Source organism: Salvelinus alpinus, chromosome 13, assembly GCF_045679555.1.
Source record: "Salvelinus alpinus chromosome 13, SLU_Salpinus.1, whole genome shotgun sequence".
Classification (NCBI taxonomy): Eukaryota; Metazoa; Chordata; class Actinopteri; order Salmoniformes; family Salmonidae; genus Salvelinus; species Salvelinus alpinus.
In genome coordinates this window covers 48,278,043-48,299,407 of record NC_092098.1, presented here as the reverse complement: position 1 = coordinate 48,299,407, position 21,365 = coordinate 48,278,043, and the positions used below count along the sequence as shown (strand labels likewise).

General features: G+C 42.2%; 1 protein-coding gene across 3 annotated transcripts; it reads right to left on the bottom strand.

The window, feature by feature from the left end:
- Nucleotides 1-57: 57 nt before the first annotated feature.
- On the bottom strand, nt 58-21,092 carry LOC139537831 (C-terminal-binding protein 1-like). 3 transcript variants are annotated; one of them, XM_071339654.1, is made up of 10 exons: nt 20,922-21,092; nt 19,984-20,155; nt 11,539-11,693; nt 8,023-8,167; nt 7,692-7,898; nt 6,942-7,156; nt 6,559-6,689; nt 6,299-6,426; nt 5,958-6,078; nt 58-5,819 (listed from the first exon to the last, which is right to left on the bottom strand). In XM_071339654.1, exons 2-10 carry the CDS (start codon nt 20,039-20,041, stop codon nt 5,630-5,632), a joined length of 1,350 nt encoding a protein of 449 aa, XP_071195755.1. In that variant the 5' UTR covers nt 20,042-20,155; nt 20,922-21,092; the 3' UTR covers nt 58-5,629. The 3 variants fall into 3 exon arrangements, with proteins under 3 accessions (XP_071195755.1, XP_071195756.1, XP_071195757.1); XM_071339655.1 differs by lacking the exon at nt 20,922-21,092 and adding an exon at nt 20,794-20,911; XM_071339656.1 differs by lacking the exons at nt 19,984-20,155; nt 20,922-21,092 and adding an exon at nt 17,750-17,859.
- Between the last annotated feature and the right edge of the window lie 273 nt (nt 21,093-21,365).

The window sequence follows — 21,365 nt, the reverse complement described above, 5'->3', positions numbered from 1 at the left end:
GCTTTTAACATTGTCAATGAATCATGAGACCAAACCAATGAAAATAAAATTATAAAATGCATTGCCATGCCTGTAACATTTCGGAGGAACAGGAATTTTTTATTAAAATACTTTATTGTAGAAGCTAACATCACAAATACGTGTTTCTATTTAAAAAGTTCAGAATAAATCCTAGTTACAAATGTATTGGGTTTTTCCTCATTTTGCAGTCTGATGGAGATGACATCTAAACATGAAATAAAATAACCTAATGCACACAATGACATTTGTGTACGTTGTAATGTAAATTATCCAGGCATAGAGCACATCACATTTGAACCACATTGATTCCATTTCTAAAGATTTGATATCTCTCTCAATAAGACAAGTAAATCAATGATAAAACTTGATTGATGAAACAGGCAAGGACAACTATTTATTTTGTTATTGTTCCATCAAAGCAAGTAACATTCTCATCTCTATAAAATGTTTTGGATTCTAATTACTAATTAATTCCCACAAGGAGCAAGACATACCACCAAACAACAACTTAAACACCACAAAGCATTGAGATCAACTAAGGTATTTCCCTATACTTGGCCAGAGTGTACCATAATGAGCAGGAGTTGATTTGAAATTCTGTAGCTCATTGTGCCCAAAGATGGCAGAACTCCGTTCCAATGCTTTTCCGGTTGTAAATGACCCGATTACAAGTAGGACTTATAGGAGGCTGCCCACCTTAGGCAGAATTGCCTGTTTGAATAGCCTACTCTCCTCACACACATCCCCTCTCCAGTGACACGCACAACTCTAAAGCTGTGCCTGGCTCAGTGTTATATCTATAAACTCCCTTGATTTTCAATGACTGTTGGGGGTGTTAAGGCTTTGCCACTAGCATATTTTAATCTCTGACTTTATACAACATAGGGACTTCCTTATCCACATCACACTGCTATGCTAAATACACAACCAAAAGTGTACTCGATTTTCCACTTCCTCTGTTCTTATCCTTGACAGTCAGGAAACAGATTGGACATCCCTGCCAAGCATCAATTCTGTCAGATTAAGAAATTAAGCCACATCTAATCAATCAGTTTTCTAATTAATATACTAGTAATGGACCACTGTCCTCCGGTCTTCAAATGTTCTGAATGTGGGTTGTGAACACCCATGTGACCAAGCCACAGATGCAAACACACATCACCACACAGCAGCAAGCCCCAGGTTCACTCAAAAGCTGAAAACAACCAGAATAGTGTGTTCCACATGTGGTCAGGGCCTTGCACTGAACCAACATCAACTGGGCTCCTACTGCCTTAGTAATATTTCTATGGTTGTGACCTCGTTTTGCTAGGATGAAATGTGTTTTAAAGTTAAATTTAAAATGTTCAACTTCATATTCATCATCTTCAGCACCACCCCAACATATGTGAAAATGGCACTTGTCTATGTTTGTAGTAAAAAAATAAAAAGGAAAATAAGTGTTTCCAATAACATAATAAACCAATTAGCGGTGGCAGGTAGCCTATTGGTTGGAGTGTTGGGCCAGTACCCGAAAGGTTGTTGGATCAAATCCCCGAGCTGACAAGGTAAAAATCTGTCATTCTGCTCCTGAACAAGGCTGTTAACCTGCTGTTCCTAGGCTGTCTTTGTAAATAAGAATTTGTTCTTAACTGACTTGCCTGGTTAAATAAATTAGTAGATAATCAAAATGATTTAAAAATCACACAATGGACACCGATGCTGTCATTGGAATCACATCTGGTCTTTGTTACTACAGATCATAGAAAAGCACCATTTTCACTTATGTTGATGTTGTGGTGGGTCTGGAGATGATTATGTTACTTTATCTACTAATGTTACTTTCTAAATGTAATCCGTTACAGTTACCTGTCCAAAATAGTCAGTCACGTAACTTTGGATCACCTAATCTGATTACATTCAGTTACTTTTAGATTACTTTCCCCTTAAGAGTCATTAGAATATGAGATCTATTGCAGGATAAATCATTGTTAAAGGTTACATAGCTGGCCATATATGGATGTTACATTTTACTTTATGGGTTGGTTATGTAGGCTTCTTCTAACCCATCGCTTTCTACTACATATAATAATACGATTAAATTATATCTTTACATTAAAAAACAAAGTCTAATCAGAATTCCAGTCATTACAATAAATGTTACACCCCTTGAGCTTCAAGAATAGGACTTATTAGCCAGCCCTACTCTCTTGTTTATGATTTTGTTGTCATGGAGGACTGATTGGGCTCATTGATTCGAGTTAAAAAATAAATGCTGCGCTCATGGAATGGCATGCTTTCAGCACTACTGAAAAGTGCTATTTACATGTGAAAAATGAATGTCATATGCTGCATTTGCTATAGGTCTATTGTTTACCTTTTAGTTGGTGACACTGATATCTTGACAATATGCAGCTGTTTAAAGGGCAAATCCATATGAAACAATAACAAAATGGCCACCCTGTCTCTGTTTTGGTAAAAAGCTGAGGGATGGGCCTTGAGAAATGTAACCAGTCTCAGATTAATAGACAAAGCTATGGATGCAAGGACTGACCATCCATGATATCAAACTTGTTTTAACCATGTTATGAGGATACACAGTATGTTTACATTTAGAATGTTTACAAACATTAAAGACAAGCTTATATTTTGGGTTCTCATGGAGTGTGACAGTTGAACTAAGCTCATGAGGCATTTATAAGTTATGTTCTTCAAGAATCAATGGATAGATATATATAAAATGTATAAGTAAAATAGCTGATGTAGCAACTACAGATTGGCCCTTTAAGTCTATCAAAAGTGTGCGAGTTTGAGCATGTGTCCATTAGGCCTATGGATTTTTTATCAGCATGAATTAGATGGCGCAATAAAATACCCACTTTTATTCCATAGGCTGGGATCCGCACTACGCATGTGAGCATTTTTCATCGTTTACTCAAATTGGATAATCTTTGGATGCCGACAGCAGTCGCACCATTGGAAGACGTAGCTTGGACTGTAGCCTAAGAAAAAATATATTCCTGCTCTTTTCCCGTGATCCATCAAACACATTTGGTGTCATCATAGTGGTCTCTGACTTGTGGTCAGACTCGCTCAGGTGGAACAATGTTGTCATTGAGACAACAGAAGTGTCCCCCCAAAAAATTTCACAAACATACTTTCTGAATGTAAAAAGTAATCCTCGAGGTAATCTAGTTCTTATTAGAATATTTTTCCTGGTAATGGATTACAGTTTACATGTTCTTTTTTTGTAATCCCTTACATGTAATCTATTACTCCCCAACCCTGGAGATGAATATGAAGTTGAACATTTTTGAAATTTCCCTTTAAGAGTGACATACAAAAATTCCTTGAAGACCGATTATTCTAGTCTATTTGAGATCGACAGCAACTGTGGAATCCATATGGGTAAAATAAGTTTCAACGCCTGCAGTAATAACACAAGATGAAACCCTAAAATGAGTGTCAATGGCAGCAAACACTGTTGGGGGGGACAATGGTGATACCGGAGTACCTAAAGAGGATAGATAATTTGAGGACTTGACAAAGATAATATTGTTTTCATGTTCTATTCATATCCAAAAGGTAACATAAAAAAAGAAGTAGGAAGGTATGAAGACCGTCGTCAAGCAAATCTTAGCAACCACAATGTGCAGAACATCTACACATTTAATCAAAAGAAGAAAAAAAAAGGAAAAAAAGGTTATAAGAGCAAACAACTAGTGTACAGTTGTGGCCAAAAGTTTTGAGAATGACACAAATATAAATTTTCACAAAGTCTGCTGCCTCAGTTTGTATGATGGCAATTTGCATATACTCCAGAATGTTATGAAGAGTGATCAGATGAATTGCAATTAATTGCAAAGTCCCGCTTTGCCATGCAAATGAACTGAATCCCCCCAAAAAACATTTCCACTGCATTTCAGCCCTGCCACCAGCTGACATCATGTCAGTGATTCTCTTGTTAACATAGGTGTGAGTGTTGACGAGGATAAGGCTGGAGATCACTCGGTCATGCTGATTGAGTTTGAATAATAGACTGGAAGCTTCAAAAGGAGGGTGGTGCTTGGAATCATTGTTCTTCCTCTGTCAATCATGGTTACCTGCAAGGAAACAGGTGCCGCCATCATTGCTTTGCACAAAGAAGGGCAGCAAAGAAGCCACTTCTCTCCAGGAAAAACATCAGGGACAGACTGATATTCTGCAAAAGGTACAGGGATTGGACTGCTGAGGACTGGGGTAAAGTCATTTTCTCTGATGAATCCCCTTTCCGATTGTTTGGGGCATCCGGGAAAAAGCTTGTCCGGAGAAGACAAGGTGAGCGCTACCATCAGTTCTGTGTAATGCCAACAGTAAAGCATCCTGAGACCATTCATGTGTGGGGTTGCTTCTCAGCCAAGGGAGTGTGCTCACTCACAATTTTGGCTAAGAACACAGCCATGAATAAAGAATGGTACCAACACATCCTCCGAGAGCAACTTCTCCCAACCATCCAGGAACAGTTTGGTGACGAACAATGCCTTTTCCAGCATGATGGAGCACCTTGCCATAAGGCAAAAGTGATAACTAAGTGGCTCGGGAAACAAAATATCGATATTTTGGGTCCGTGGCCAAGAAACTCCCCAGACCATAATCCCATTGAGAACTTGTGGTCAATCCTCAAGATGCGGGTGGACAAACAAAAACCCACAAATTCTGACAAACTCCAAGCATTGATTATGCAAGAATGGGCTGCCATCAGCCAGGATGTGGCCCAGAAGTTAATTGACAGCATGACAGGGCGGATTGCAGAGGTTTGAAAAAAATGTGTCAACACTGAAAATATTGACTCTTTGCATCAACTTCATGTAATTGTCAATAAAAGCATTTGACACTTTTGAAATGCTTGTAATTATACTTCAGTATTCCATAGTAACATCTGACAAAAATATCTAAAGACACTGAAGCGGCAAACTTTGTGAAAATTAATATTTGTATCATTCTCAAAACTTTTGGCCATATGTGGTGGTCTTGACACAGAAATATACTGTACATATTTCTGTGTTTTATCAGCAGAGGCATATAATGTGATATTATTCAATTTATGTCAAAAAGCTAAAAATAAAAAAAAGTTTTAAAAAATCACAGCCACACTTTTATTGTGATGACTAAATGTAGAGTCCGACATTAGAAAATCCTTTGTAAGGTTTGTGAACAAATAGTGGGGGGAAAAAAATCTTCCATACCGTTCCAGACTTATGCCTCACTTTATAGCATGTCAAACAGCAAAAGAGATAACAAAAGCAAAAAACACAGGAAAAATATTGGAACAGGTCTCCACAAAGGACTGATTTACAAAACCACTGAGCCACATGAACGTCAGACACAGAGGGGTTTAAAAGCAAACTGGGAGAAAAAAAATTCCTTGAGTAATCCACTTATTGCATTCTGGATGAGAGAAAACAGGATGTGTGGAGGGAGTCGAGGATTCTGTCCCTCCTGAAGGACTCTGTTCTGTAGGACGGGACCAAAGCCAGGTCAGAATGGACCTCAATACCAGTGTCTATAAGCTTGAATGAACATGAAGGGTGACGACGGAATGTTGTGGACAAGAGGGGGATTGGGGACAGTTGGGGGGTGGGGTGGAGGGCTACTGGTCCGTTGGCATGTCTCTGTCTGTTTCTGCTTTAGAGGGTTGCCCCGGCGATGGGGTGTGGGGGGGTCGGGACATGGGGGCAATCCCATGTGCCATAGCCAGGTTTCCTGCAACAATTCCCTCCACTGCAGCACCTGCCCCTGTCAGGCCTCCTGCTGTCACTCCCACTAGACCAGTAGGGAACCTGTCGTTCAGGGGGTGGAGTCAGAAGAATTACAACAGCTTTCTAAGGTCATAGAACACAAGCCAGATTCAAATCGAAACCTGGAGTTGTCTTACTGTAATTTATATATTACCTACATGTGCTTAAGTCTAGTCGTACCTGTAAGCTGCAGCTCCGTTCTGTTCTGAGTGCACGGCCCCATGGTCCACACCAGGCCACTGGGGTGTTGCCATCAGATACTCCTTGTTCACACAGTTCTTCAGACTGTCAGGGATGCGGCCTGTCGGGAAAACCATCACAACAGTGAAGCTAACTGATCAAATGATCAATGACAACTCTTGAAAAGGTTCTTTGTGCGGTAATACAAACTATATCACTAAAATGGTAAAGACTACTGTGCCAAGTATCACATGGCTCGACGGTTGTTCACTCTGCACGCCTGGTCTATTTGTGCCTATAAATATTCTGTCATACACCCTGAGGCTTGCATAACTGAATACCTGTGATGGCCCGGCGCACTTCTCTAGCTGCCTCCTCCCGAGCTTCAAGGGACGCCTGCTCACTGTACCAGGATGTGTGGGGGGTGCAAATCAGATTGGGAGCGTCCTTCAGTGGGCCCTGAGAGAAGCTGGAGAGATAAACAGATTTAAGAGTGTACAAGGTGGAGTTTATACAGAGAATCACAACTTTTAAAACAGTTATTGTTTTCAAGTCTTAAATGGCTGGGCTATAAGTCGGAGGAGGCTGGGAGGAAGCTGACCTGAAGGGCTCCGTCTCATGTACGTCCAAGGCCGCACCCCGTATCCTTCCCTCTTTCAGTGCCTGGGCCAGGGCCTTCTCATCCACCAGGCCCCCTCGTGCCGTGTTCACCAAAAATGCCCCCTGGCGCATCTGCACAGAGATCAGTCAGAGGGAATGGGTTAGATATCGCAAAGCAAGCCATGCAGACTACAATAACCAAAACACATGATCTCATTATTGGGGAGAACGGAGATACACTCAAGACTCGAGGTTATGAGGGGTGACTTGTTCATGGAGTGTGAAAGTGAAATCATTGATAATTGGGGGTGTTGTGTGTGTGTGTGTGTGTGTGTGTGTGTGTGTGTGTGTGTGTGTGTGTGTGTGTGTGTGTGTGTGTGATACCTGTTTAATGGTGAAGTCGTTGATGAGGTGATGGTTGTGCTCGTTGAGGCTGCAGTGCAGTGACACACAATCAGAGTGGATGAGAAGGTCCTGCAGGGTGGCCATTCTCTGCAGGCCCAGAGAGCGTTCCACTCCGTCTGGCAGGTAGGGGTCGTAGAATATCACACTGAAGCCAAAGGCCTTGGCCCGCAGCGCTACAGCCTGGCCCACTCGCCCTGCGGAACAAACACAGACACTGTATGCTCAGACTGGAGGACGGAATAGCGGAGAGAGGAACCGCTCACTAACTCTGAGAAAACTAAAATGATTTGCATTAAATATACACTGAAATGACCTGTGAGGCCACCCATAATAATTACTATAAAAACGGTTGAGCGTGAGAAACTCAGCAGTGTTGCAGTTCTTGAAATAAACCGGTGCGCCTGGCACCTACTACCATACCCTTTTCAAAGGCACTTAAATCTTTTGTCTTGCCCATTCACCCTCTGAATGGCACACACACACAATCCATGTCTCAGTTGTCTCAAGGCTTAAAAATCCTTCTTTAACCTGTCCCCTCCCCTTCATCTACACTGATTGAAGTGGATTTAACAAGTGACATCGAGAAGGGATCATAGCTTCACCTGGATTCACATGGTCAGTCTATGTCATGGAAAGAGCAGGTGTCCTTAATGTTTTCTATATACCACGTCCTTTGTGACTACACTTGCAGAGAGCCCATGCTAAGACAAGATCCATTTCCCTCCTCACCCAGGCCAATGATGCCCAGCGTCTCTCCCCGGATGCGGGCAGCGCCGCTGGCCACCTCCCTGATCTGCTCCACGCTGGAAGCCCTGGTTCCCTCTCTCATAGCCTGGTGCATCCAGGTGACGCGGCGGTAAAGGTTCAGGATCAGACACATGGAGGTGTCCGCTGTCTCCTCCACTGACGTGGCAGGCACATTACACACAGCTATACCTGAGGGGGACAGAGCACAAAGGAGACAGTGGTTAGTTCTCATATATATTAAGGTGGATGGATGGGTCGTGTAATAGGTCGACTGGAGGGGTAGGAGAAGCAAAGTAATGATCCAGTAGCCAACCTAGTTCAGCCGCGGCCTTGATGTCCACGTTGTCGAAGCCACTACCTATTCGCACGATGATCCGCAGGCCCTTGAACTTGTCGAGGTCGTCCCGCGAGAGAGTGATGGTGTGGTACATCAGGGCGCCCACTGCTTCATTCAGCACCTGAAGCACCAGAGAGAGAATGGGTGAGTAGTAGGGCTGGGAATTGCCAGGGACATCACAATACTTTGGTGCCGAATCTATATGTAAAGTTCGCGATTCTATACAGTTGAAGTCGGAAGTTTACATACACCTTAGCCAAATATATTTAAACTCAGTTTCTCACAATTCCTGACATTTAATCCTAGTAAAATTGCCCCGTCTTAGGTCAGTTAGGATCACCACTTTATTTTAAGAATGTGAAATGTCAGAATAATAGCAGAAAGAATGATTCATTTCAGCTTGTATTTCTTTCATCACATTCCCAATGGGTCAGAAGTTTGCATACACTCAATTAGTATTTGGTAGCATTGCCTTTAAATTTTTTAACTTGAGTCAAACGTTTGGAAGTGTGCTTGGGGTCATTGTCCATTTGGAAGCCCCAAATAGCGACCAAGCTTTAACTTCCTGACTGATGTCTTGAGATGTTGCTTCAATATATCCACATAATTTTCCTTCCTCATGACTCCATCTATTTTGTGAAGTGCACCAGTCCCTCCTGCAGCAAAGCACCCCCACAACATGATGCCACCACCGTGCTTCAGGGATGGGATGGTGTTCTTCGGCTTGCAAGCCTCCCCCTTTTTCCTCCAAACATAACGATGGTCATTATGTCCAAACAGTTCTATTTTTGTTTCATTAGACCAGAGGACATTTCTCCAAAGAGTACAATCTTTGTCCCCATGTGCAGTTGCAAACCATATAGCTTATTTTTTGGGGGCGGTTTTGGAGCAGTGGCTTCTTCCTTGCTGAGTGGCCTTTCAGGTTATGTCGATATAGAACTCATTTTACTGTGGATATAGATAATTTTGTACCTGTTTCCTCCAGCATCTTCACAAGGTCCTTTGCTGTTGTTCTGGGATTGATTTGCACTTTTCGCAACAAAGTACGTTCATCTCTAGAAGACAGAACGCGTCTCCTTCCTGAGCGGTATGACGGTTGCATGGTCCCATGGTGTTTATACTTGCGTACTATTGTTTGTACAGAAGAACGCGGTATCTTCAGGCATTTGGAAATTTCTCCCAAGGATGAACCAGACTTGTGGAGGTCTACAATTATTTTTCTGAGGTCTTGGCTGATTTCTTTTGATTTTCCCATGATGTCAAGCAAAGAGGCACTGAGTGTGAAGGTAGGACTTGAAATACATCCACATGTACACTTCCAATTGACTCAAATGCTGTCAATTAGCCTATCAGAAGCCATGACATAATTTTCAAAGCTGTTTAAAGGCACAGTCAACTTAGTGTATGTAAACCTCTGACCCACTGGAATTGTGATACAGTGAGTTATAAGTGAAATAATATGTCATGCACAAAGTAGATGTCCTAACCAACTTGCCAAAACAATAGTTTGTTAACAAGAAATATGCGGAGTGGTTGAAAAACCAACCTAAGTGTATGTAAACTTCCAACTTCAACTTTATGTAGAGTGATTCCTTATGTAGTGTGCGATTCAATATGCATAGTGCGCGATTCTATATGTAGTGCGCGATTCCATATGTATAGTGCGCGATTCTATATGTAGTGCGCGATTCCATATGTATAGTGCGCGAGTCCATATGTATAGTGCGCGATTCCATACGTATAGTGTGCGATTCCATACGTATAGTGTGCGATTCTATATGTAGTGCGCGATTCCATACGTATAGTGCGCGATTCCATACGTATAGTGTGCGATTCCATACGTATAGTGTGCGATTCTATATGTAGTGCGCGATTCCATACGTATAGTGCGCGATTCCATACGTATAGTGCGCGATTCCATAGGTATAGTGCGCGATTCCATAGGTATAGTGCGCGATTCCATATGTATAGTGCGCGATTCCATATGTATAGTGCGCGATTCCATATGTATAGTGCGCGATTCCATATGTATAGTGCGCGATTCCATATGTATAGTGCGCGATTCCATATGTATAGTGCGCGATTCCATATGTATAGTGCGCGATTCCATATGGATAGTGTGCGATTCCATATGGATAGTGTGCGATTCCATATGGATAGTGTGCGATTCCATATGGATAGTGCGCGATTCCATAGGTATAGTGTGCGATTCCATATGTATAGTGTGCGATTCCATACGTATAGTGTGCGATTCCATACGTATAGTGTGCGATTCCATACGTATAGTGTGCGATTCCATACGTATAGTGTGCGATTCCATACGTATAGTGTGCGATTCCATACGTGTAGTGCGCGATTCCATATGTATAGTGTGCGATTCCATATGTATAGTGTGCGATTCCATATGTATAGTGTGCGATTCCATACGTATAGTGTGCGATTCCATACGTATAGTGTGCGATTCCATATGTATAGTGTGCGATTCCATATGTATAGTGTGCGATTCCATATGTATAGTGTGCGATTCCATACGTATAGTGTGCGATTCCATACGTATAGTGTGCGATTCCATATGTATAGTGTGCGATTCCATACGTATAGTGTGCGATTCCATACGTATAGTGTGCGATTCCATACGTATAGTGTGCGATTCCATACGTATAGTGTGCGATTCCATATGTATAGTGTGCGATTCCATATGTATAGTGTGCGATTCCATATGTATAGTGCGCGATTCCATATGTATAGTGCGCGATTCCATATGTATAGTGTGCGATTCCATATGTATAGTGCGCGATTCCATATGTATAGTGCGCGATTCCATATGTATAGTGCGCGATTCCATATGTATAGTGTGCGATTCCATATGTATAGTGTGCGATTCCATACGTATAGTGCGCGATTCCATATGTATAGTGCGCGATTCCATATGTATAGTGTGCGATTCCATACGTATAGTGCGCGATTCCATATGTATAGTGCGCGATTCCATATGTATAGTGTGATTCGATACTGTGGTTTTATTGCGATTTTATGTTCCAAACTCACTATATGTCTGCTGCAGAGGGACAAGAGAGACATGAGAACAAGTTTTGATCAGTCATGGAAATAAAGTGCTTAAAACAAATTGGCTCCCTGTTTAAAAAGATGGAGAACAAGCTACAGAAGGAAAAATACAGGAGTGTTGGTGCAAGTACAGCCAACTAGCGCAAAAATAATATTGCGAGAGTCAAACCGATACGATATCTGTATCTGTATGTATCCGTATCGATCTTTTCCCCCCCATCACTGGTGAGTGTTCAGAAGAGGCTATTCAATCGATATCCTTATTCTACCATTGCAATAAAAGAGCAGAGACTTTCCCTAATTCTATCGAGTTGGAAATAAAGCCCACCACAAAAATAGCAGACGTGTTCACGATGCAGACATTTCCCTCGCTAAAAAGTGCAGACAGATACTTAGAGGAGAACCATATAGTTAGAGGTTGGGTACCTTCTCGTGGATCTCCTGGGTGGACTGGGCATCACAGAAGGCCACCGTGGCCACGTCCTTCAGGACAGGCATCTCTACGGTGCAGTCGCGACCATCCAACAGTGCCACTAGGGGGCGCGGGTGCATCGGCCCATTCAATATCGGGGGGCGAATGCCTAAACAAATCAACATAAAACGGACAAGACTTAAAAATAAAAAATAAACACTCTTTGGATCTTTATCCAGGGTGTATCACTTGTGTCCTTTCTAACGGATCAATCAGATAGAGCAATGTGATCATGTAGTAGGTCTAACCGATTGAATTGTATGACAGTTAGACCTATGTGATCATGTAGATGGCCTAACTGTCATACATTTCCATTTATATCAAACTTCCAGTATAAAAAATAAAACCATTCAAAAATATATTACAAATAGCCTATTAAAAGACAGTTAGACAGGGCTTTGACTCTTGTGGGCTAAGGTAATAGCCTTTATAAACACAATGAATAACAGATTCACTACATAGAACAGTCCCCCCCACCAAAAAAAATAAAGGAAGTTTGTTCTGATGTGTCTGTCCTATAACAGAGATAAGAACAGGAAACATGATTTTTTTCTTTACATGTATTTAACCCTTTATTTTTGGCACTAAACAGCCTCCATATATACTTCCATAAATCTTTTCAACTGGTCCTGGGAGACCTTTGGAGGAATCTCGTGACGGCCTACCCCGGCCAAACCCTCCCCCTGGACTACTGTTCAGTCGTGTGGTCAGGTGCCACAAAAAGGGACTTAGCAAAAAATTGCAATTGGCTCAGAACAGGGCAACACGGCTGGCCCTTGGATGTACACAGAGAGCTAATATCAATAATATGCATGTCAATCTCTCCTGGCTCAAAGTGGAGGAGAGATTGACTTCATCACTACTTGTATTTATGAGAGGTACTGACATGTTGAACACCCATGCATACCCAACAAGACATACCACCAGAGGTCTCTTCACAGTCCACAAGTCAAGAATAGACAATGGGAAGCCACAGTCAGTACTACATAGAGCCATGACTACATGGAACTCTTTCCACATCAAGTAACTGATACAAGCTGTAGAACCAGGTAAAGAATTTAAAAAATGAAATACACCTTATGGAACAGCGGGGACTGTGAAGTAACACAAACACGATAACATACGCACACATGGATTTAGTGGTGTAGATGTGGTAGTGGTGGAGTAGGGTCCTGAGGGCACACAATGTGTGGTGAAATCTGTGAATGTATTGTAATGTTTTTTAAATTGTATAAACTGCCTTAAATTTTGCTGGACCCCAGGAAGAGTAGCTGCTGCTTTGTCAGGAACTAAATGGGGATCCATAATAAACCCCAGGAAGAGTAGGCAGCAGCTATTTGGAATCCATACTAAATACAAATACAACCCCAACCAACAGGGCAGACTCCTCCAGCCCGCAACCAACAGGGCAGACTCCTCCAGCCCCGACAACAGGGCAGACTCCTCCAGCCCCGACAACAGGGCAGACTCCTCCAGCCCCGACAACAGGGCAGACTCCTCCAGCCCCGACAACAGGGCAGACTCCTCCAGCCCCGACAACAGGGCAGACTCCTCCAGCCCCGACAACAGGGCAGACTCCTCCAGCCCCGACAACAGGGCAGACTCCTCCAGCCCCGACAACAGGGCAGACTCCTCCAGCCCCGACAACAGGGCAGACTCCTCCAGCCCCGACAACAGGGCAGACTCCTCCAGCCCCGACAACAGGGCAGACTCCTCCAGCCCCGACAACAGGGCAGACTCCTCCAGCCCCGACAACAGGGCAGACTCCTCCAGCCCCGACAACAGGGCAGACTCCTCCAGCCCCGACAACAGGGCAGACTCCTCCAGCCCCGACAACAGGGCAGACTCCTCCAGCCCCGACAACAGGGCAGACTCCTCCAGCCCCGACAACAGGGCAGACTCCTCCAGCCCCGACAACAGGGCAGACTCCTCCAGCCCCGACAACAGGGCAGACTCCTCCAGCCCCCACAACAGGGCAGACTCCTCCAGCAGAAGGGTGGGGTTGGAGGCACAGGCTTCTTTTGAGTTACTATGACCTTAATTTCCCCTGCCCTTCTGCAACAATACACAGTCTGCCCTTCTGCAACAATACACAGTCTGCCCTTCTGCAACAATACACAGTCTGCCCTTCTGCAACAATACACAGTCTGCCCTTCTGCAACAATACACAGTCTGCCCTTCTGCAACAATACACAGTCTGCCCTTCTGCAACAATACACAGTCTGCCCTTCTGCAACAATACACAGTCTGCCCTTCTGCAACAATACACAGTCTGCCCTTCTGCAACAATACACAGTCTGCCCTTCTGCAACAATACACAGTCTGCCCTTCTGCAACAATACACAGTCTGCCCTTCTGCAACAATACACAGTCTGCCCTTCTGCAACAATACACAGTCTGCCCTTCTGCAACAATACACAGTCTGCCCTTCTGCAACAATACACAGTCTGCCCTTCTGCAACAATACACAGTCTGCCCTTCTGCAACAATACACAGTCTGCCCTTCTGCATCAATACACAGTCTGCCCTACTGCATCAATACACAGTCTGCCCTACTGCATCAATACACAGTCTGCCCTTCTGCAACAATACACAGTCTGCCCTATCACCACAAAGCGCACACATCTCAAATAAACATCAATTAGAAACCTAAATTATCAAAGATAGATATGGCTCATAGCTGGGAGATACATACTGCATTGACAGCTGTTAATGCAGTATGTATGTGATATTGATACAGTGCCTTCAGAAAGTATTCACACCCCTTGTTACAGCCTGAATTAAATTAATTACATTGAGTCACAATACCCCATAATGTCAATGTGGAATTATGTTTTTAGATTATTTATTTTTACAAATTAATTTAAAATGAAAAGTTTAAATAAGTATTCAACCCCCTTGTTACGGCAAGACTAAATAAGTTCAGGAGTAAAAATTGCTTATCAAATCACATAACTTGCATAGACTCACTCTGTGTGCAACAATAGTGTTTAACGTGATTTTTGAATGACTACCTCATCTCTGTACCCCACATATACAGATAATTGTTAGGTCCCTCATTCGAGCAGTGAATTTCAAACACAAAGATCAGGGAGGTTTTCCAATGCCTCACAAAGAAGGGCACCTATTGGTAGATGTTTATATTATTTATTTTTTAAAGCTCATGTAGAATATCCCTTTGGGCATGGTGAAGTTATTAAATTACACTTTGGATGGTGTATCAATATACTCAGTCACTACAAAGATACAGGCCTCCTTCCTAACTCAGTCACCGGAGAGGAAGGAAACCGATCATGGATTTCACCATGTGGCCAATGGTGACTTTAAAACAGTTACAGAGTTTAATGGCTGTGATAGGAGAAAACAGAGGATGGATCAACAACATTGTACACAATACTAACCTAAATGACAGAGAGAAAAGGAAGCATGTACAGAATAAAACATATTCCAAAACAAGCATTCTGTTTGCAATTAGGCACAACTGAAAAAATGTGGCAAAGAAATTAACTTTAATGTCCTGAATACAAAGTGTTATGTTTGGGGCAAATCCAACAACACATGACTGAGTATCAAGCATGGTGGTGGCTGCATCATGTTATGGGTATGCTTGTCATCGGCAGGGGCTAGAAAGTTTTTTAGGATAAAAAGAAACTGAATAGAGCTAAGCAGAGGCAAAAACATAGTAGTGTTGCACGGTATACCAGTACCATGGTACAAAAACGTCATGATACTTATAACATTTTAGTATACCTGTAGTACCATTTAATATGATACTACCTAATTGTTCAGCCCTACCAATCTAAAGAACCTGCTGGTGCCTATTATACAATTTTTATAAAGTCAGTTCTGTTTACGAAAGTAGTTGAATCCAAGCAACAGCCACTAGTCTCTTGTATGAGCAGGTTCAATGATATCTACTTCACTTTCATGCCCATAGCACGTGTGGAAGTTGTAATCAGCCCTCACCTGGTTCTCTTCATCTGCATCTATACCTTGCATCAGTTTTTTTTAAATATATATATACATTTAGCCGTGATGGCGAGCTGGGATGCAGAACCTGATGACTCTGTTGTTTATTTTATTGATTTAACTAGGCAAGTCAGTTAAGAACAAATTCTTATTTTTACAATGGCCTACCCCAGCCAAACCCTCCCCTAACCCGGACGACCCTAGGCCAATTGTGCGCCGCCTTATGGGACTCCTGATCACGGCCGGTTGTGAATACAGCCCGGGATCGAACCAGAGTCTGTAGTGACATCTCTAGCACTGAGATGCAGTGCCTTAGACCACTGCTCAACTCGGGAGCCTTAGATGTTCACATTTGTTACATTGGAGCAGCGCGCAGAACCTTTCAAACCTGAAATATTTTGTAACTGCAGGGAAAAAATTATTTTATTATTTTGGATGCAGTATTTGCACCCTACTGAAGTTATACTGCACTCTAACTGCAATCTTTTTTCGTATGAGGAGCTAGCGATTGTTGATAAATTGTATAATTTCATCGCCTGTTATAACCAAGAGCCCAGTCTGAGTAGACTTTGCAAGTTCACCATAAGCTCAGCCTGAAATCAAACCAGGGTCTGTAGTGACACCTCTAGCACTGAGATGCAGTGCCTTAGACCGCTGAGCCACTTGTACTATTGCATGTGTGAAACAGCACAAATACAAGCACCCATCAAATTATTATTACTTGAAGGTCAGTATTATTACTTGAAGGTCAGTATTATTACTTGAAGGTCAGTATTATTACTTGAAGGTCAGTATTATTACTTGAAGGGCAGAGAATGCCAACCCACTCCAATAGTGCAATTCTAAAATCTTGATGCCAGAGTCCCAAGTAGTGACGGCTGAAAACACAAATAGCCTAAACGAACAAGCTCATTCATATGAGATAACATTACCTTAGCCCCCCTAAAAAAACAAGTTAGTTTACCCTCCCCCAAGAACTATGAGAGATTACATGCGTTTAGCAATTAACACATTGATGTGTGTGTGGACTTTTTCAATCTTAATGATGTGTTGTATTGACAGTGACACCAACAATCAAAAAATTGGGCAACAGTGAATGGACAGTAGCCCAACCGGACAATACAAAGTGTAGCAAGTGTACCAACTAAAGCGAGAGTGTCACATGACCCTCACAATTTTTTTTTTTTTTTAAAGGCACACAAGGGGCCTTGTGGACCTAAGATTTCTTCAGAGCTAAGGATAATCATAGAGCAGCCTAGAGACATTGATGGCACTTAATAAAAGAGATGAACATGAGAATTCAACCCTCAAAGCAACAGCACTACACACACAGACCACACCACTCATTGTGACTGTCAATAGCTTCCTTTGATAGATAGATATATATCTATATACACACACACATATAGTACAGCTTAGTGCTCTGTCGCCTAAAAGATTCCTTCATTCATCTTTTTAAAAAAATACAAGTTATGGACAAAGAAATTGCTTTTTGGCTCATTCTAATCTGATCCAGAACATGAAAAACATAGCAGTAATGAGGAGCTAGCCTGACAAATATTCACAGGGGATTGGAGCAGAATTAGAAAACACACTGCATAGCAAAAAGGAGTGTTCAACAAACCTACAAAAATGACCTACTTCTTTCTGGACAAAAAGACGAAGACACGAATTCAAATTAACCTAAGGAAGGACAAGAAAGGCACATTCGACAGGGCAAGAGAGCGGAGCTGGCTACACACATGCACCATATGGTCTGGCAGAGTGTATGACCATGTGACTGTGTGACCGTGTGTGTGTGTGAGTAGAAAGCCTGGTCCGACCAGCAGCAGGGCCATGCACACAATGCTATTCATTCAGCGCTCATTCATTCTCCCCCGTCCGCCTGCCACTCTGTGGGTGTAAGTAAGCGAGCTCACAGGGAGGGGTGGGGGATAATGCTGCAGTACCCCACCCTGCCCCCTGCCACACAGGCTCCAGAGCACTCACACACACAATACTATAAAAGACCAAGGACAAAAATGCACCGGGATGGCGAATCACCTATTTAAATAATAAAAAACAAAATAGCAGATTTGTACTCCTCTGTCCTATCGATCTAACCCCGCCTACTCCTCCTCTCCTTCCTTCCTTCCTTCCTTCCCTCTCGCTATCGCGCTGTAGGAAAACAAAAGAGAAGACATTCATCATCCTAACCTTGCATGCTGCAGTTGACCAGCCTTTCTTCTTCTCCTTCTCCACTTACAGTTACTGTCAGAATGCTTTCGCTTGGCACAATCCCAGGCAAACTCTCTCCTCCTTCAACCTACCTCTTGCTCCAATCAGAGTGAGGAACAATTCAGCCATAGCCAACCAAAACTAAGCTTATTAGCATTGAGAGGCTAGGTTGGGTAGTGTGCAGTAGAGGCAATTTCCATGTTGTTTTTTAAAGAGAAATGTGAGCCAGTGTGGTGCATTGCTCGCTGGAAAAACAACGAAAATGTAAATGATTATGGCCAGTCTATTCAAATAAAATATTTTTAGAAGATCAAATTCAGAAAGCACGTACTAATTCACTAATATAACAAATTCATGAAATTGTAAAATGATCAAAAGGCCACTACGTGCAACATTGATTTGACTGGTCAACAGTAGCTAAGGAAGTGACTGTATAGGCTACTACTTGATACTAGATTCATATTAAATGGTGCATAAAAAGCAAAAAGCTATTGTGGGAAAAAATTATTTTAAAATATAGCTAATTAAAACCCTTGAATGATTTTTATACATTTAAAATAAACACGAGTACAGGATTACAATCATCCCTGTCAAATAAAAATCCTACTATCCCAAAAAATATTTCTGTGGAAACTCAGCAAACTCAGCAGTCACCTGCACCACTGTAACAGACACTGTATCCCTGCCACAGCATACCTGGGGTTCGAACACGTCACAACCAAACAAATGCATTCATCATCAATACCAGTACAGTGGGGCGGCAGGTACCGTAGTGGTTAGAGCGTTGGACTAGTAACCGAAAGGTTGCAAGATCGAATCCCCGAGCTGACAAGGTAAAAATCTGTCGTTCTGCCCCTGAACAAAGTTAACCCACTAGGCAGTCATTGAAAATAAGAATTTGTTCTTAACTGACTTGCCTAATTAAATAAAAAACTGCATTACAATCTCAGAAAGATGAGCTGCGCAATACAAGTTTAGCCATCCACTACACATTTGCAGTCAAATCACTGTCAGGAAGAGCTGAATGGCCATTCACATTGATATCACAACCAGTTCCGCAATTATAAACCGAGAGCTCAATTAAGTCAAATGGGAAAATTCTAAAAATCCTAATCCACAGTTCTTTACCTGCCAGCATCCTCTGGGCACTGGACAAAGCACAGAGCAAATGGTTATTCTTTTATTATATCTAGGTAACTCAAATGACTTTAATCGTGTATATAAGTGCAACTGGAACAAATGTGCCTGTCAGAAATCACATTCCTGACAGTTCCACCACTGAAATTAGAGAGCTCTGTTCAGTTACATGGTAATATATATTTTTTTAAATGCCCATTTGCACTCTACCTATCCAGCGGCGAGAGAACACTGGCACCAACGGATAGCCATAGAAATGAATAACATGGTGTTAATACGGCAGTATTTTGACTGCATATGTGAGCGCCCTTAAGTGACTGGTGTATCAGCAGAAACTCTGTAGGTAGCACATTAACCGTAGAAATAACAACTACATTATAGAAGTTTAATAAATTATTACTCGTATTATTATTATGAAGGGATGGAGGCACAAGGTTTGACAGTGGCATGAGCCAAAGTCAAGCCAATGGTGCAAGTAAGGGGTTCATCAGTGTGTGACTGTCCTAGAAGCAGGTGTGTGATGCAAGGAAAACAGTGCAATGCACTGCATACAAATATACAAGTATCAATGTAATCTAAACTGCCAGTAATGACTTGACAAAGGCAACAGGAAGTAAGTAGGTCCACAGGCCCCCTCCCTCTTTTGCTGTTTATGGAATTAGATCTGTCATTGACTCCGTTATTTGACAACCCTTCCCAACACAGATTAGACAGGAGTATAACACTTTGAAGTGTTATTGTCACATACACTGGGTAGTTGCAATGAAATGTGTTGTTTTACAGGGTCAGCCATAATTGTATCAGGGACAGAAGGGGATTAGTTATAAATATCTTTGGTCGTGTGGCGCTATATGGCACTGTCTGACATAATGAAGTCAAGCACAAATGTATGGTGTCCATCACCTATGTATGTCTACGGTCCATCGGGCCAATGTTTGTCATTTCCCATTCTACATTGGAGAAAATATGAAAATGTCCAAGAATCCTTAGATAGCCAGCTGTTAACTACAAAAGTTTGTACACGTGCATTGTCAGTCTCTAACATGATAATTGGGGAAAAGTATGTTAATACTGACCTTCACAAATTCGGTCAAGCCTCTGTCGCTTGACTTTATGCTTATCCATGAGAGCCATCGGCGTTCTTCACCCCAGCCAAAGCACAAACAAATCAGACCAAAGCTGAGCCACACAAGGCAAATGTCAGAGTCAAACACCTCCCAGGGAACAATTATATGCCCCGGTGAAAACCTGTAAATAAAATTAACAGCGTTTTAATATCTACATGACTGGCTTAGCTACTAAACGTTTCCTAGCTACCATGCCTAAATGTGTAACCACATGACTAGTTGTATGGATAATAAAGTTGTTGATTTGGAATTACATATTTTTATCTAGCTATTTTAGCTAACGCTAGCTAGCATCACTTTGAATGGCTAGTACAGCTGGCCAGAGCCAATACTGTAGCTTGCGCCACAGCCGATTATCGAGCTAGCTAGCTAACGTTCGTTTCTTTTCCTAACTTTCACACTGCACTGGCTTCTTAGTTAACGTTAGTTAGGAAATAAAAAAAACAATTAATTTGAAGCGCCAGTTTATAGCTAGCTAGCTAAATACCCACGCAATTTACACAGTAGTTATCTAGCTAGCTAGCTGGCTAAATGTTGCTAGTTAGCTAAAAAAAAAAGTAACTAGCCTACTAATTCAAAGTCGGTAGCCAATATTCGTGTGGCTAACATGGCTAGCTAGTTAGCTTTTCTAAAATCACGCAAACGTGATACAGAGTTGCACGAAAATAGGCCTGTTTTACAAAACTAACACAGCTACTTTAGCTAGTTAATACTACTAGCTAGCGCCACTGATGGTAATTTACAAGCAAATCAACACACGTTTAGGCGGCGTAAAACTATTTTTGCTTCAAGAGAATACCAAGAAGACGACCACGGAGCAGTAACGTTAGCTGTTGGATCAGATCACAGCACTACTAAGTAGCTAGCTAAGGTTATTGGTTCATTACCAAGTACTGCAGGTTCTGTTAATCTTGGTCTTGTGGGGGTCAATATGAGTTTACGTCTTCCCACTTAACGGATCGTCATGAATCCAAACAGTTTGTTCAGATGAGTCAGGTGACGGACGAGTCGGTGTCACAAAATAATGAGAAGTCTTGATAAACCACGGTTAGTGGAGTGTGGCGCCTTCACGTAACACAGGGGGTATTGCAGACCAGGCTGCACACTGACCATCCGACCCCGATTTCTCAGGGACCACATTTGAGCTTGATGAGGTTTCTTTCAAGATGGCAAGGGTCATAATGTATTCTTAACCACAGGTAGGCTGCTACTTCCCTTTATTGCACAATAATAATCTCTACAGTACCAGTGATCTGAGTGGAGGACAGTCACATGAGGCCGAGTGGACAGTGCTAAAGCATTATGCATTTTAGTCATTTAGCAGACGCTCT